This window comes from Triticum aestivum, chromosome 2D (assembly GCF_018294505.1).
Source record: "Triticum aestivum cultivar Chinese Spring chromosome 2D, IWGSC CS RefSeq v2.1, whole genome shotgun sequence".
NCBI classification, from domain to species: domain Eukaryota; kingdom Viridiplantae; phylum Streptophyta; class Magnoliopsida; order Poales; family Poaceae; genus Triticum; species Triticum aestivum.
In genome coordinates this window covers 245,720,652-245,732,546 of record NC_057799.1, presented here as the reverse complement: position 1 = coordinate 245,732,546, position 11,895 = coordinate 245,720,652, and the positions used below count along the sequence as shown (strand labels likewise).

The 11,895-nt window shown below is 49.9% G+C and overlaps 1 protein-coding gene across 2 annotated transcripts in view; it reads right to left on the bottom strand.

Moving 5' to 3' along the window:
- The window catches only part of LOC123052680 (DDT domain-containing protein DDR4), a 12,953-nt gene extending 4,473 nt beyond the window's left edge, over positions 1-8,480 (bottom strand). The window contains exons 1-9 of one of the 2 annotated variants that reach the window (XM_044475979.1): positions 7,993-8,480; positions 7,749-7,859; positions 7,129-7,215; positions 7,001-7,038; positions 6,832-6,913; positions 4,982-5,088; positions 4,702-4,876; positions 545-637; positions 333-450 (exon numbers count right to left, since the gene is read on the bottom strand). In XM_044475979.1, the coding sequence (XP_044331914.1) occupies positions 333-450; positions 545-637; positions 4,702-4,876; positions 4,982-5,088; positions 6,832-6,913; positions 7,001-7,038; positions 7,129-7,215; positions 7,749-7,859; positions 7,993-8,445 (1,264 nt within the window). In that variant the 5' untranslated portion in view covers positions 8,446-8,480. Of the gene's footprint in view, positions 1-332; positions 454-544; positions 638-4,701; positions 4,877-4,981; positions 5,089-6,831; positions 6,914-7,000; positions 7,039-7,128; positions 7,216-7,748; positions 7,860-7,992 lie in introns of both variants that reach the window. The other variant, XM_044475978.1, reaches the window with a different exon arrangement.
- Positions 8,481-11,895: the final 3,415 nt, after the last annotated feature.

Sequence of the window (11,895 nt, the reverse complement as noted above, 5' to 3'; positions counted from 1 at the left end):
TTTTCCATTCTTGAAGCTGGAGCTAGCTGGAAGCCAAACAGAATAAAGTGCTCTATGGTAAAGCTGCAACTCCTGGGTGGAGCTGCTCCAAAGTAGATTTGGCGGAATGGAGCTGATTTTGGTGGAGTGGAGCAGTCCCAAACAGGCCCTACAAGAAGTGCCACTGTGTTCAAAACAATAAGGAAATTTTAGCTAGGCAGCATTCAGAAGATGTATTAATGGGATAACACCATCCTGTGTAAGACGGGCAATTCAGATTCCAACTTGAGTGATGTTTACAGTTTAGAATTAGATCTGAACAAACAATAATGCTTAGTTCAGTGGGGACTTACCAAAAGTATATGTTACAGGCTTTCTATCACGAAGAGACCGACCAGTGGTAATATCTGATGTCAAGTAACTATCGAGGAGGAGAGCTTCTCTCTGTTGCTTTTTGAGCATCTTCTCCTTCTTCTGTGCAATAAAATGGTTGTGATTAACAGGTTCAAAACAGCTATCAGCTAGCAAAACAAACATATTAGGCCGAGTTAAACAAGCTATGTACTTTATGAATCTTTTCGATCTCTGGAAGATATTCAATCTTCAACTTCTTGCCAAGGGAAACCTCTGTCCTGTTCCGACTAGAAAATAGTTTTTCCTAAATAAGACAAGACAGAAAAGTTACTATAACTAATCAACAAGGGAATAATAAGATTAACAATGACAATTAACTTAGAAATAGAAGCTGATTAACATTCCATGTCAACATTTCCTTCTGAGTTAACTTTGTTGAGCTCCATGGAAATTAGTCAACTGTACTCACAATTAGGTAAATCTTGGCACATTATTAAGGTATATACACAATTACAACCTTATATTGTCTAACATTAACACAGTATGGAAACACGTGGGCTGACAACTGAATACGAGATGGTGCCACAATATTCGAGATGCTTAAAAACTTCAGGCAAGTCCAGAAATGTTAGGAATCAGTTATATACGGCAGTAATATCACATAAGAAAGCGCGCTGCAGGTATGTCATGTTATTAAGTTTTACTTAATACCCCATGCTTTCTCTTCTATCGAGTGTCTGCTTTATGTACTCATGTAGATCAATCCATACAATGAACTGGCAGGCACATCAAAATCTGTCTCCGTCATTCTTCTCCCTATTAAAAGGAAAATGCTATCCTCAAACCGGCTGATGCACGCACAGCGTCTGTCGCCTGTGCAGCCGTCAGATGGATCTTGATCGAGCGCGATCGAGCGCTCGTGCTGGCCACAAGTCCCATGCAGCTAGTTCTTTTTTTTTTTTTGCAACAAGCGTATTGTTTCAGAAGGTTTTGCAACGGAGGTCTTGTTTGAAAAGAGAAAAAAGGGTACGGTGGTGAAGTTTTTTTCAGCAACATGGTCTAGTTTCAGAAGGTTTCTGCAACTGGGGTCTTGTTTCAGAAAGAAAAAAACGGTTCAATGATGAATATTTTTTCTTCTGCAACAGGGGTCTTGTTCAAAAACATAGCCCCGGTTGCAGAAAGCGCCGGAGGAGGGCCCGATGTTATATACGAGGCCAAGCATTGCAACACGACGCATGTTCCAAAAACATAGCTTCGGTTGCGGAAATCGCCAGAGGAGTGCCCGACGTGGGAACTCGTCGTCGTCGTGCTGGAGTAGAGGCAGTTGCTCGGGGTGCTGAGTCGGAGGAGACGCGACAACTCCAGTGGCCAGCGGCGCTCCATGGCCGAGGCACTTAGGCCATGGCGGGGCAGCAGTGCGGTAGACCTTTGCAACATGGTCCTTGTTGCAAAGCCCATGAGCGCAACTCGCTGTTGCAAAGGTCCTTAGTTGGCTGGGACGGTAGATCAGGCGGCTGTTTCGAGCGGCATCCGATGGCCGTCGAGGCGGCCAATCTAATCGGTTTATCACCCGGCGGACGCGTAGCACTCCCTATTAAAAACTGTTAGCCACAACTTCTTGTGGTAATACTACCATATGCATAAGATACTAACCAAATTGCTATGTGGCGATTAACCTACAGCCGCACCAAGCTGGTTAAGTCGTCTGCTTGGTTAGGATTGGTACCTGATCGCTATATGGTCTTTTTTAAGCGACAGTCTTTACGCAAGGGCAAGACCCTGACAAGAGGCATAGTCCTTTTTTGTGCTCCAATAGCGTGTGTTGTAAGACCATCCTATACAATAGGAGGCAATCACGTTGGTTTGAGGAGGCAATCAATAAAGTTATATCTCCCTTATCTCTATGCTCTCTCTCCTCCCTGTTATCCTCCGGGTACTGTCCGCCGTCAACGGTGCCTCCTCGCCAGCCTCCGGTCGGTCCGGAAGCTACTCCAGGTCTAGGCGCCATAACACCTTGGTATCAGAGACCATGACAAGTTCTGAAGATGGAGGTCCATAAACCCGGATGCTGCAATGTTCCATGCATGAGATGATGTCCCGCATGGAACACTGGCAGAAGCAACAGAAGCAACAGGAGGGAAGTGCCCGCCAGCACCAACAACAGGTGCGGGAGCAGCACCTTGCAATTTAGCCACCCGCATGTCCAACTTGGAGTCACGGACACTTCCTCCCATTGAAGATGGGTGTGCTCTCCCTGTTCCAGAGAAGGTGTTGCAGACTTCGCTTCGTCGTGGCACTTGGCATCCTTGTTAAGTGGCCAGGGCGAGCTGATCACCATGCTACATGGGAACCAATGGAGAATTCAAGGAGGCATTTCCCTCATTTCAACTCGAGGACAAGCTGTATCGCAAGGGAGAAATGTTATATGGGGATTAACCAACGAAAATTGCTTTTCAACCAACTACACAGTTGCCCCGTCAGCCACCTCGGGCACTGCTGGATCTCGTGCGATCGTGCGGCGCCAACCGGTCTCTCTTGGCTCCCAGCATTTATGACAAACCATGTCGCGCGCCGGCCAGGTGTGTTCTGGGCCAGGTCTGTTATGGACCCCACACGTCGCCGCTTTCAGAATTGCCAGCCTTATCTCTATTGTCTTCCATCCTCATCATCTGCCCATCCCTTTCTCTGTCTCGCAGGCAACCACCAGGCGCAGCACGCCACAGCCGTCGATGCTGCTTGGGGCCACCCCGCTGCTGCAAGCACGAACCACCGCCACACATGGTTGCTGCAACGACACGCCACCGCCACCATGGCTGCTGCAAGGGGGGCCATCCGGTGATGGAAGCACGCCGAACCGACGCCGCTATTGCAAGTGCTGCAGCAACCACCGCTCCATCCTCTTCCTTGCTGCGGATTCACCGTTGAAAGGGCCCCCAGATGTTGCAGAGCCATGGCCGCGATGCTGTGCATGAGGCGACCGGGGGTGCTGCGTGGGGGTGGGTGTAGGGGCAGCGGTGTGCTGCAAGCTGGGGCACTAGCCAGGGCTACATGCAAGGCCGCGAGGAAGCACGCACAAGCCGGCGACAAACTGTGGCAACGCAGCACCGAGCGGGAACACCCAATGCTGCAAGCAGCGAGCTTGTGAGCATAGGTAGAGGGGCTGTTGTGACGGGAGCGTCATGGTACTTCACGGCGAGCCGGCGATGGCTGCTGCTAGACGGTCGTGGGTGCTACGAGCAGGGAGCAGCACTACGAGGCAAGCAGTGCTGCGAACGACGGCCTGCGACTCCTGCTGCGAGGCCGGCGGTGCTGCAGACTACTGCAAGGGAACAAGTCGGGGGTGAGACAAGCAGGCGGCGAGTGCTCCAGCCGCATGGAACTCGCCGGTGCTTCGAGGACATCAGCGGGGCAGCAGCTGCGCAACAGTGATACGATGGGCGGTAGCATGTGTTGCTGCGTGACGGTGCTGCAAGGGGTGGTAGCGTGTGCTGTTGTGCTGTAAATTGACAGTGGTGCTGCCATCGGCAGCTCACAGCTGTCAGCCGAGCGAGGAGACGAGGTGTGGTGCAGCGACGAGTGGAATGGGGTGCCGGCAGTGCTGCAATGGTGCTGCGCTGGCCATGCCATGTGTGCGCACGGGGGCGAAGCAACCATGCTGCATCGCAGCATCAGTGGTGCCAGCGTCAGGGGTTGGGGTCATGCTACGTATCGCGAATCGAACAAGCGATATCGCTGGATCAGACAGTCATCAGGGCAATGATTCCTGGCTAGCTACAGCCGGTTGGTGCCTAGCGCCCGCCTTAACCTACAGCCGGAGCCCAGCTGGTCAAGTCTAGTCACTATGATGATACCAAGTTAGGATTGATACCTGATTGGTATATAGTCTGTTTGTAGGCAACAGTTTTCAGGACAGGGTGAGTCCGTATTAGACAAGAGGTGGTCTTTTTTGTGCTCAAATAATGTTTCGTGCAAAGCCATCCTATATAATAGGAGGCAGTCACGTTAGTTTGAGGAAGCAATCAATGACGTTAAATCTCCCCTATCCCTGTTCTCTATCTTCTACCCGTTACCCTCCTGGTTCTGTGCACGGCGCCTCCTCGCCGGCCTAAGCTACAACATCAGATCAAGGAGCCATAACACAAATAGAGTAGGTAAATTTGTGAACAGAACCAAGTGTAAACTGTCAGTAGCAACTATCCTAATCATAACGGCATAGAACACTTCCATGTTATAAAACCTCTACGATGTTTATGTTTGATTCAAGATATGCTCATGTATTGTTCGCGGAAAGAATTAGGATTGTTGGAGGAATACCAAGTTCAACTTAGCAACAAACTGTATGGAGCATATATTACGAACTCAACTTACTGCAACATCATCAAATTCTTCAAAAGTGGACGCAACAGTTTCCCAATGATACGACACAACTGGAGGAGTTGAAATTCTTTTTCCCTTCGATCTCTTCCCAGGTTCCTTCTTCATCTGTTCCACTCGTCTAATTTCACGATACAATCTATGTCCAAGAATTGGATCATCTTCGTACCTGTTTTGCATGACTAGATTAGCACGGGCCATACATAAATATCCGAAGGATGAATTTTTTTCAAAATGCTTTTCGCCAAAAAACGGAAGAAAAAATTTGACCCACCAATATGAGATTCCAAGGGAATCTCCCCCAATTCGTTCTTTACGGAAGGTAGAAAGGTCGTAACCACGCTTTACGGAAGTGTCAATGTAGTTGCGTATATCATCTTGCTGCAAAATGCAATAGTCAGCCATCACACCCAACTTAAAAGACATGCAATGCAGCTAGCTTCAAACCTAAACTGTAACCTACTTTCGAACATATCAAAAATAGCATAGAACTCACAGCTTGTGGTTGCAATTATCCCTTGCAAAGATAGGAAGTATCAATAAAACACATCCCTATGCCTTTCTTCTCCTTTATTTTAAATTTCTACAGGAATGGAGAAATTAACTGTATGCTACCAGGCATATGGTTTTTCTCAAAAATCAGCACCTATAAATTATTATCTTCACTACAATTTTCTATTACAAAGCGCAAGATCTATTGCAGAGTTCCTCCCCTCTACAAAACTATATTTACTTCCCAAATATGCCAATTAAATTACTCATTTGACATACAAGCTAATCCAGTTCAAGTCTGCCTTTTAGTCCATTGTCAATCTTCCACATGTTATGTCCTTCATGCGGAAAATATATGTACTTTAGTTTTATGCAGATGAACACCACAAGGTTAAAAGAACAAGAAAAAACATAATGCGTTAACAAGATAAAAAAAAGGCATATTTTGTTCAGAAATTTGAGATTTTTCACATGAACATTATTTCACGCTTGCCAAGCTGTTTCAGTAGTGATAAGCATCAACTACAGCAGCAGCAGCAACAACAACAACAACAAAGCCTTTAGTCCCAAACAAGTTGGGGTAGGCTAGAGGTGAAACCCATAAGATCTCGCAACCAACTCATGGTTCTGGCACATGGATAGCAAGCTTCCACGCACCCCTGTCCATGGCTAGTTCTTTAGTGATATTCCAATCCTTCAGATCTCTCTTTCCGGACTCCTCCCATGTCAAATTCGGTCTACCCCGACCTCTCTTGACATTACCCACACACTTTAGCCGTCCGCTATGCACTGGAGCTTCTGGAGGCCTACGTTGAATATGTCCAAACCATCTCAAACGATATTGGACAAGCTTCTCTTCAATTGGTGCTACCCCAACTCTATCTCGTATATCATCATCCCAGACTCGATCCTTCCTCGTGTGGCCACACATCCATCGCAATATGCACATCTCCGCCACACCTAACTGTTGAACATGTCGCCTTTTAGTCGGCCAACACTCAGCGACGTACAACATTGCGGGTGGAACCGCCATCCTATAGAACTTGCCTTTTAGCTTTTGTGGCACTCTCTTGTCACAGAGAATGCCAGAAGCTTGGCGACACTTCATCCATCCGGCTTTGATTCGATGGTTCACATCTTCATCAATACCCCCATCCTTCTGCAGCATTGACCCCAAATATCGAAAGGTGTCCTTCTGAGTAACAATGTCCATTAACTTTGTCAAGTTCATATACTAGAATAAACAGCAGCTGCTGCTGAAATCCACAATGGGAAGTGCTAAAGAATTATCTTTGGCCAGGCATCTGAATGCCTTATCAACAGCAAAAATTTACAAAGTTCTTAGTTCTAAACTTCTAATAATATATGCCAAAACAGACGAAAATTGGTCGTATTGCACTGTTGGTATTTTAATCTATAAGTGAAATAAGCTTTCTAACAAACTGAATCAACATAATGGAACTCGGTTCAAACCGTCAGTCATAGTTCGGATTGATATACGCAGCACAAAACACATGTGACATACAACATCAAAATGGTGTAACAGTTCTCTACCACAATGCACATTTGAAAAGATTGGCACTTTGAAAAACTTCATTGCCTCCCTAGGATGGAAACAAAATTAGCACGAACCTCGACACGTATGTCACATATCGCTTTCAAGATCAGTAAACGAGTCGATGGTTCAAGCTCCTTGTACATTTCAATTTCAGCTCTGCACAAGATGGGACAATTAGCAAAACTATGAAGATAAGACAGAACCAGAAAATCTGATCAAGCAGTTCTTATGTACAGGACTAACCCATGTGATGCAACTATTGGTAGATCACCTTCTGCAACCTGCAGTTTGGATCTCTGTTAGTTTATCAATTGAATGGAATATCAATACTGGCATTAAATTGTTTGCAGCATGCGGTATCAGTAATATACCCAATGCCACCAATCCCTTAGTTTTCTACATAGGACGGTTACCCAGGTTCCTCGCCCCATCGCCATGCGGGTTATTGGGGGAATTGACTGCACATGTGATCAACAATCATGAGAATCCAGAGAAGATGTTTCATAGTTTGTGTGACTGCTTGAGCATAAAAGATAGATCAAAGGCTGAAGAGCGTAACAGGCACTCAATATGCTAACCAATCCTAGAGATGCTGGCTGAACAACATGTATTGCCTAAACAGAGCATGTGATCGAGTACATATATACTCTAGTAAATCAATGAATGAAGTATATTCCAGCAATGAAATAGCGGGCATCAGCCATGCTGCTACTGTACCATTTGCTCAAATAGTTAATGCAAGAAAACTAAAGATTAGCGGTAAATTCCTAGACCCACATGGAACCAAATTTTCCTTAAAAAGAAAATGAACAGCTTGTACTTCCTGCGAGCAGAAGAGCATATTTTGTGTTAATCCTGAACCAAAAATGATCCGTGCTGCACTCCCGCGCACTGAGAATTACAGAACTTATTCCAGACAAGATAGAGAAGAGAGGGAAAGGGGTCCACAAAAAAATGTAAAACTTAACAACCGAGTTAGTAAGGAGCTCACCTTTAGCAGCGGCATGTGAATATCGTATAGAGTACCGTTAGGTGTGATAAGTGCCACCTCGATATCCTCTGCCGTGAGCTCCACCGTGATATTGAGCAAAGCGCGGAACACCTAAAGCCACCAGAAACAGTGCTACAGCCGCGTCAAACCCTAATCCAAGCTCTGGAAGCCTATGCGAAGAAACAAACCCAGTACGCCGAGCTGCCGGCCGCTGGGGGTATGACGGTAGAAAAGGGACACGCACGTGGAGGAAGTTGAGGACGGAGCCGAGCTCCCACATACAGCGGAGCCGCCACCGTGCCAGCTCCGCGGGCGCTTCGGGCTCCGACACAAGCGGCGTCACCACGCGGCATTGCGGCGTCTCGTCCGCGGCGGCACCCCCTGCAGCTCGGCGACGCGGCCGTTCTAGCGGCGGCGGGGGAGGGAGCCTCGGCTTGCTGTTGCAGGCGCGCGGCAGGCGCGTCTTCCTAGGGGTTGGGGTCTCCTCGGCAGGTGTAGGGGGCTCCAGCTCCTCCTTCCCCGGCGCGGCCAGCTCGGCCTCCTCCTGCAGCTCCGTCGACGCGGGGGAGGCTCCGTCGCCGTCGCTGGCGGCGGGCATGGAGGGATCAGATCGAGGATCTGCGCCGGCGTGAGGGTTAGGGTTTGTCTGGGAGAAAGAGGCGAGAGGCGGGGAGGGTGAGGAGGAGGAGGAGGCCATGGAGAGGAGAAGGGGGCGGTGGGGAGGAAGGGTAGAAGTGGGATTCCGAGGAGGGGTGGGAGAGAGAGAGAGCCAGAGAGGACAGGGGACGAGGGAATTTTTTTTAATAATTTGAGAAAAAAACAGCAGGCGGAAAATTTAAGAAACAGTATAACTTTTTTTTAGGTAAGAGCAACTCTAGCAGACCCGCATCCGGCCGGCCCGCAAAATATGATTGCACGTCGTGGAAAACCGCTTTTGCGGGCTGGCTCGGACGGTCACAGATGCAGACCCCAAACGGACCAGTAAAAAGGTATATTCGCGGAATATACTTTTTTACGGGTCGGCTTCTGCGGGTTCTGCTCGGACACCGCCGCGACGAACCGTAAACAGAAAACGGCAATTCTCGCATTTGACATAGGTTTCCACAAATAAGTTCAAATTCAAACGACATAACACAGTTTTACGCGCAAATAAACGCCAAGTTCAGTACGACAAACGCAAAAGAGGGCCCTGCAAAAGTTTGCGCCCATGTCCGGCACCATCTCGGTCGATCTTCACCCCGCGCCATCGAGTCCGTCTTGAAGTTCATCGCCACCACCGACTCCACCTCCGGCGCTTGTTCCAACTCCCGCACCGAAATCATCGACATTGCCACCATATGGAGCAGAGAAAACATCTCCCGAACTGTAGCACGCACCGGCCGACGCAACCATTCTCCTCTTCAAGATTTCTCTCCTTGCCATATCATGCCATGTTTTGGTGAGATCGTCCATGTCATTGCGGTTCATTGACATGATCTTGTTCTCTTCGGCGAGCAGCTTGGACATGGCTTTGTTTTCTGCAGCGCGTGCTCTTCTCTCCTCAATGGCAGCTTTGCGCAGCCCCTCTTCCTTGAGCAATTGCCACTTTACTTGTTTCTCCTTTGCCTTCTTCTCGACCAACTCTTTCTTGATCTCCAACGACTTCAACAACATCAACTCGTTTGATTGCACCATGGCATCAATCTTCTCCCTCAAGCTCGATGCTTCTTGCTCTCTCTTCATCTTCTCCTTAATCTTCTTGTCGACATCGGGCTTGTGCAAATTTCTTGGGCCATCATCATCCTCATCTTCATCCATGTTTGTAAATGAGCCTCTCTTTGGCGGGGATTCTTTGTCGATCAACGCCCACTTCTCGCACTTTTGGAGCAACTCCCAACAATGCTCTAGTTTGAAGAATTTGCCTTCCGAAACTTTCATGTCTTTGTATCTATGTTGAGCAATCTTGTCCTACACAACGTGAACAAAGCGACGCAATCATTTCACATGATGCAAATATGATGATGCACAACTTGAACAAAGGCAAAACAAACTCAAATAGTCGGATTCCACGGTTCCACTTGGAGGTGCATTGCGTACTTGCTCCAAGCAAGCTGCCCAATGGCTGCACATAGGCTTGATATTCTCCCAACGCCCTTGAAGCGACCGAAATGTGCGTGGAGTCCTATTGGGATGCTTTGCCATAATGCGGAAGTATTGATCTTCGATCCTTTGCCAATTCTCTTGGCGGTTTTGAGAAGTACCTGTGCATGCATCAAGACACACCGCACTCCATGCTTTGATCAAAGCTTGATCTTCCAAGATCGCGTAGTTATTTGATCTTTGGCTTTTCCCAGTTCTTGTTTGCGATTGCTCATACGCTTCCGCTTCGATCTCCTCCAATTCGTCCTCAAAACCATGATTGTCCACGCCGCCCTCCATTTCATTGTAGTCGAATGCGGTGAACGGGGCTTGATCAATGTCAACGGCGTTGGTGTCCAACAAGTTCACGAATTCGGTGGTTACATTGTTCGAACCACCGCTATAGTAAACGATAACAAGTCACGAGCTATCGCAAAAAATGGCGAAAAATGAAAGGAATTCGCCATGACCGAAGACACGTACCTTCCGGCCATTTTGTCGAGCACCTCGCTTGCGGGGGGAGGGGGGCAGCACCGTTGAATGGCATCGCCGGGGCACCTCTTTTCGGGATGGAGTGAGAGGATGAAGAAGGCGGCTTCTTTGTAGCCGAAATCTTCCTCCGCTTTACGCCAGCGGCCTTGCCGACCTTCTCCGCCGCCGGCCGGGATGGCGCTGCGGCGTTGGCGCCCGGAGCACAGGCCTTCGCGTGGGGGGGGGTAGCCGGATTCCCGCCCTGCACGACCACGTTGCCCTGCCGCTTGCGGGCAGGCGCGACATTAGCTTGGGCGGCGGCGGCGGGGCCAACATGGCCGGCGACGAGATCCGCCCAAGGCGAAGGAGTGTGCGCGACCTTGACAGTGACGGGGGACAGCAGGGAGTCGTCCATGGCAGCGAGGGATGGCCGAGGAGGAAGCACCGGAGCGTACGGAGGCGAGGCAATGGTGGCGGAGGGTGGGGGAGCGGGAAAGGGTGCACGGAAATGTCCCTCCCGCCAAATCTCGCTGCGGATAGGGGTTGAGCTCGGGTCGGCCTCCCAGCCCGTGAAACTAGAGGTTGGGGGAGAAGTTTTGCCGTGCCCCGCAAAAATATTTGCGGGCCGGGGCGGGATGCAGTGTCTGATCGGGCAGGTTTTCCCGCCCCGACCCGCACTTTGGCGGTTATTTTGCGGGCCGGGGCGGGATGCGGGGTCTGCTAGAGTTGCTCTAAGAAACAGTATAACTAGGCTAGTCAAGAGCCCTCACCGCGATTTAAGAGCATTTCTAGCAGACCCGCAAAATCCCGGCGAGTATACTGGCTCGGACCATTTTTTTGGCCAGAACAGAGCCCGTATACTCATCCGACCTATAAACCATTTTATGGTGGCCCACAACCCCCCCCCCCACACACACACACCCACTGACGCGGTATATGTACGGGGTTGCGGCGCCGATACGGGTCGAAACCCTATCCCTCCGCCGTCGTGATTCCCCGTGATTCCCCAATCCCCCTTTCTATTTCTCGCCGTCGGTGAGTCCAATCCCGCCGCCGAATGCCACCATGTGGGGCGAAACGTGGAGCTTCGGCAGGAGGGACGTCCCTGAGCGCCAACGGTGTGTCCGAGCGGACAACGCGAGGAAGTACACCAACAACGTCCTCCAGCCGCCGGAGTCGCTCCTCCGCCGCGAGACGGAGGAGTACAACCGCCGGCATAGGTTGATCTCCTCCGCCCGGGGGGTGAGTCCTCGCACGCGGTCATCACACCGGTGAAAAGGGAGCCGGTGGATCTCCTGGCCCTCCGCGTGGTGAAGCGGGAGCTCGAGGCGGAGCCGGTGCTGCGAGGCGGTGGTGTCATCGGGCCGGAGGATTTCCTCACCCCCTGGGCGAGGTGGAAATCTTTGAGCGGGCAATCATGGCCTGCGGCACGTGGGAGGAGGACCAGGGGCAGCGTCGGCGGTCGCTTGCGAACCTCGACGACGTCCTCCTCAAGCATTGGCTCGTGAAGGAGAAGGAGTTCGTCGACAACCAAGACACATGGTGCCGCGAGAAGAAG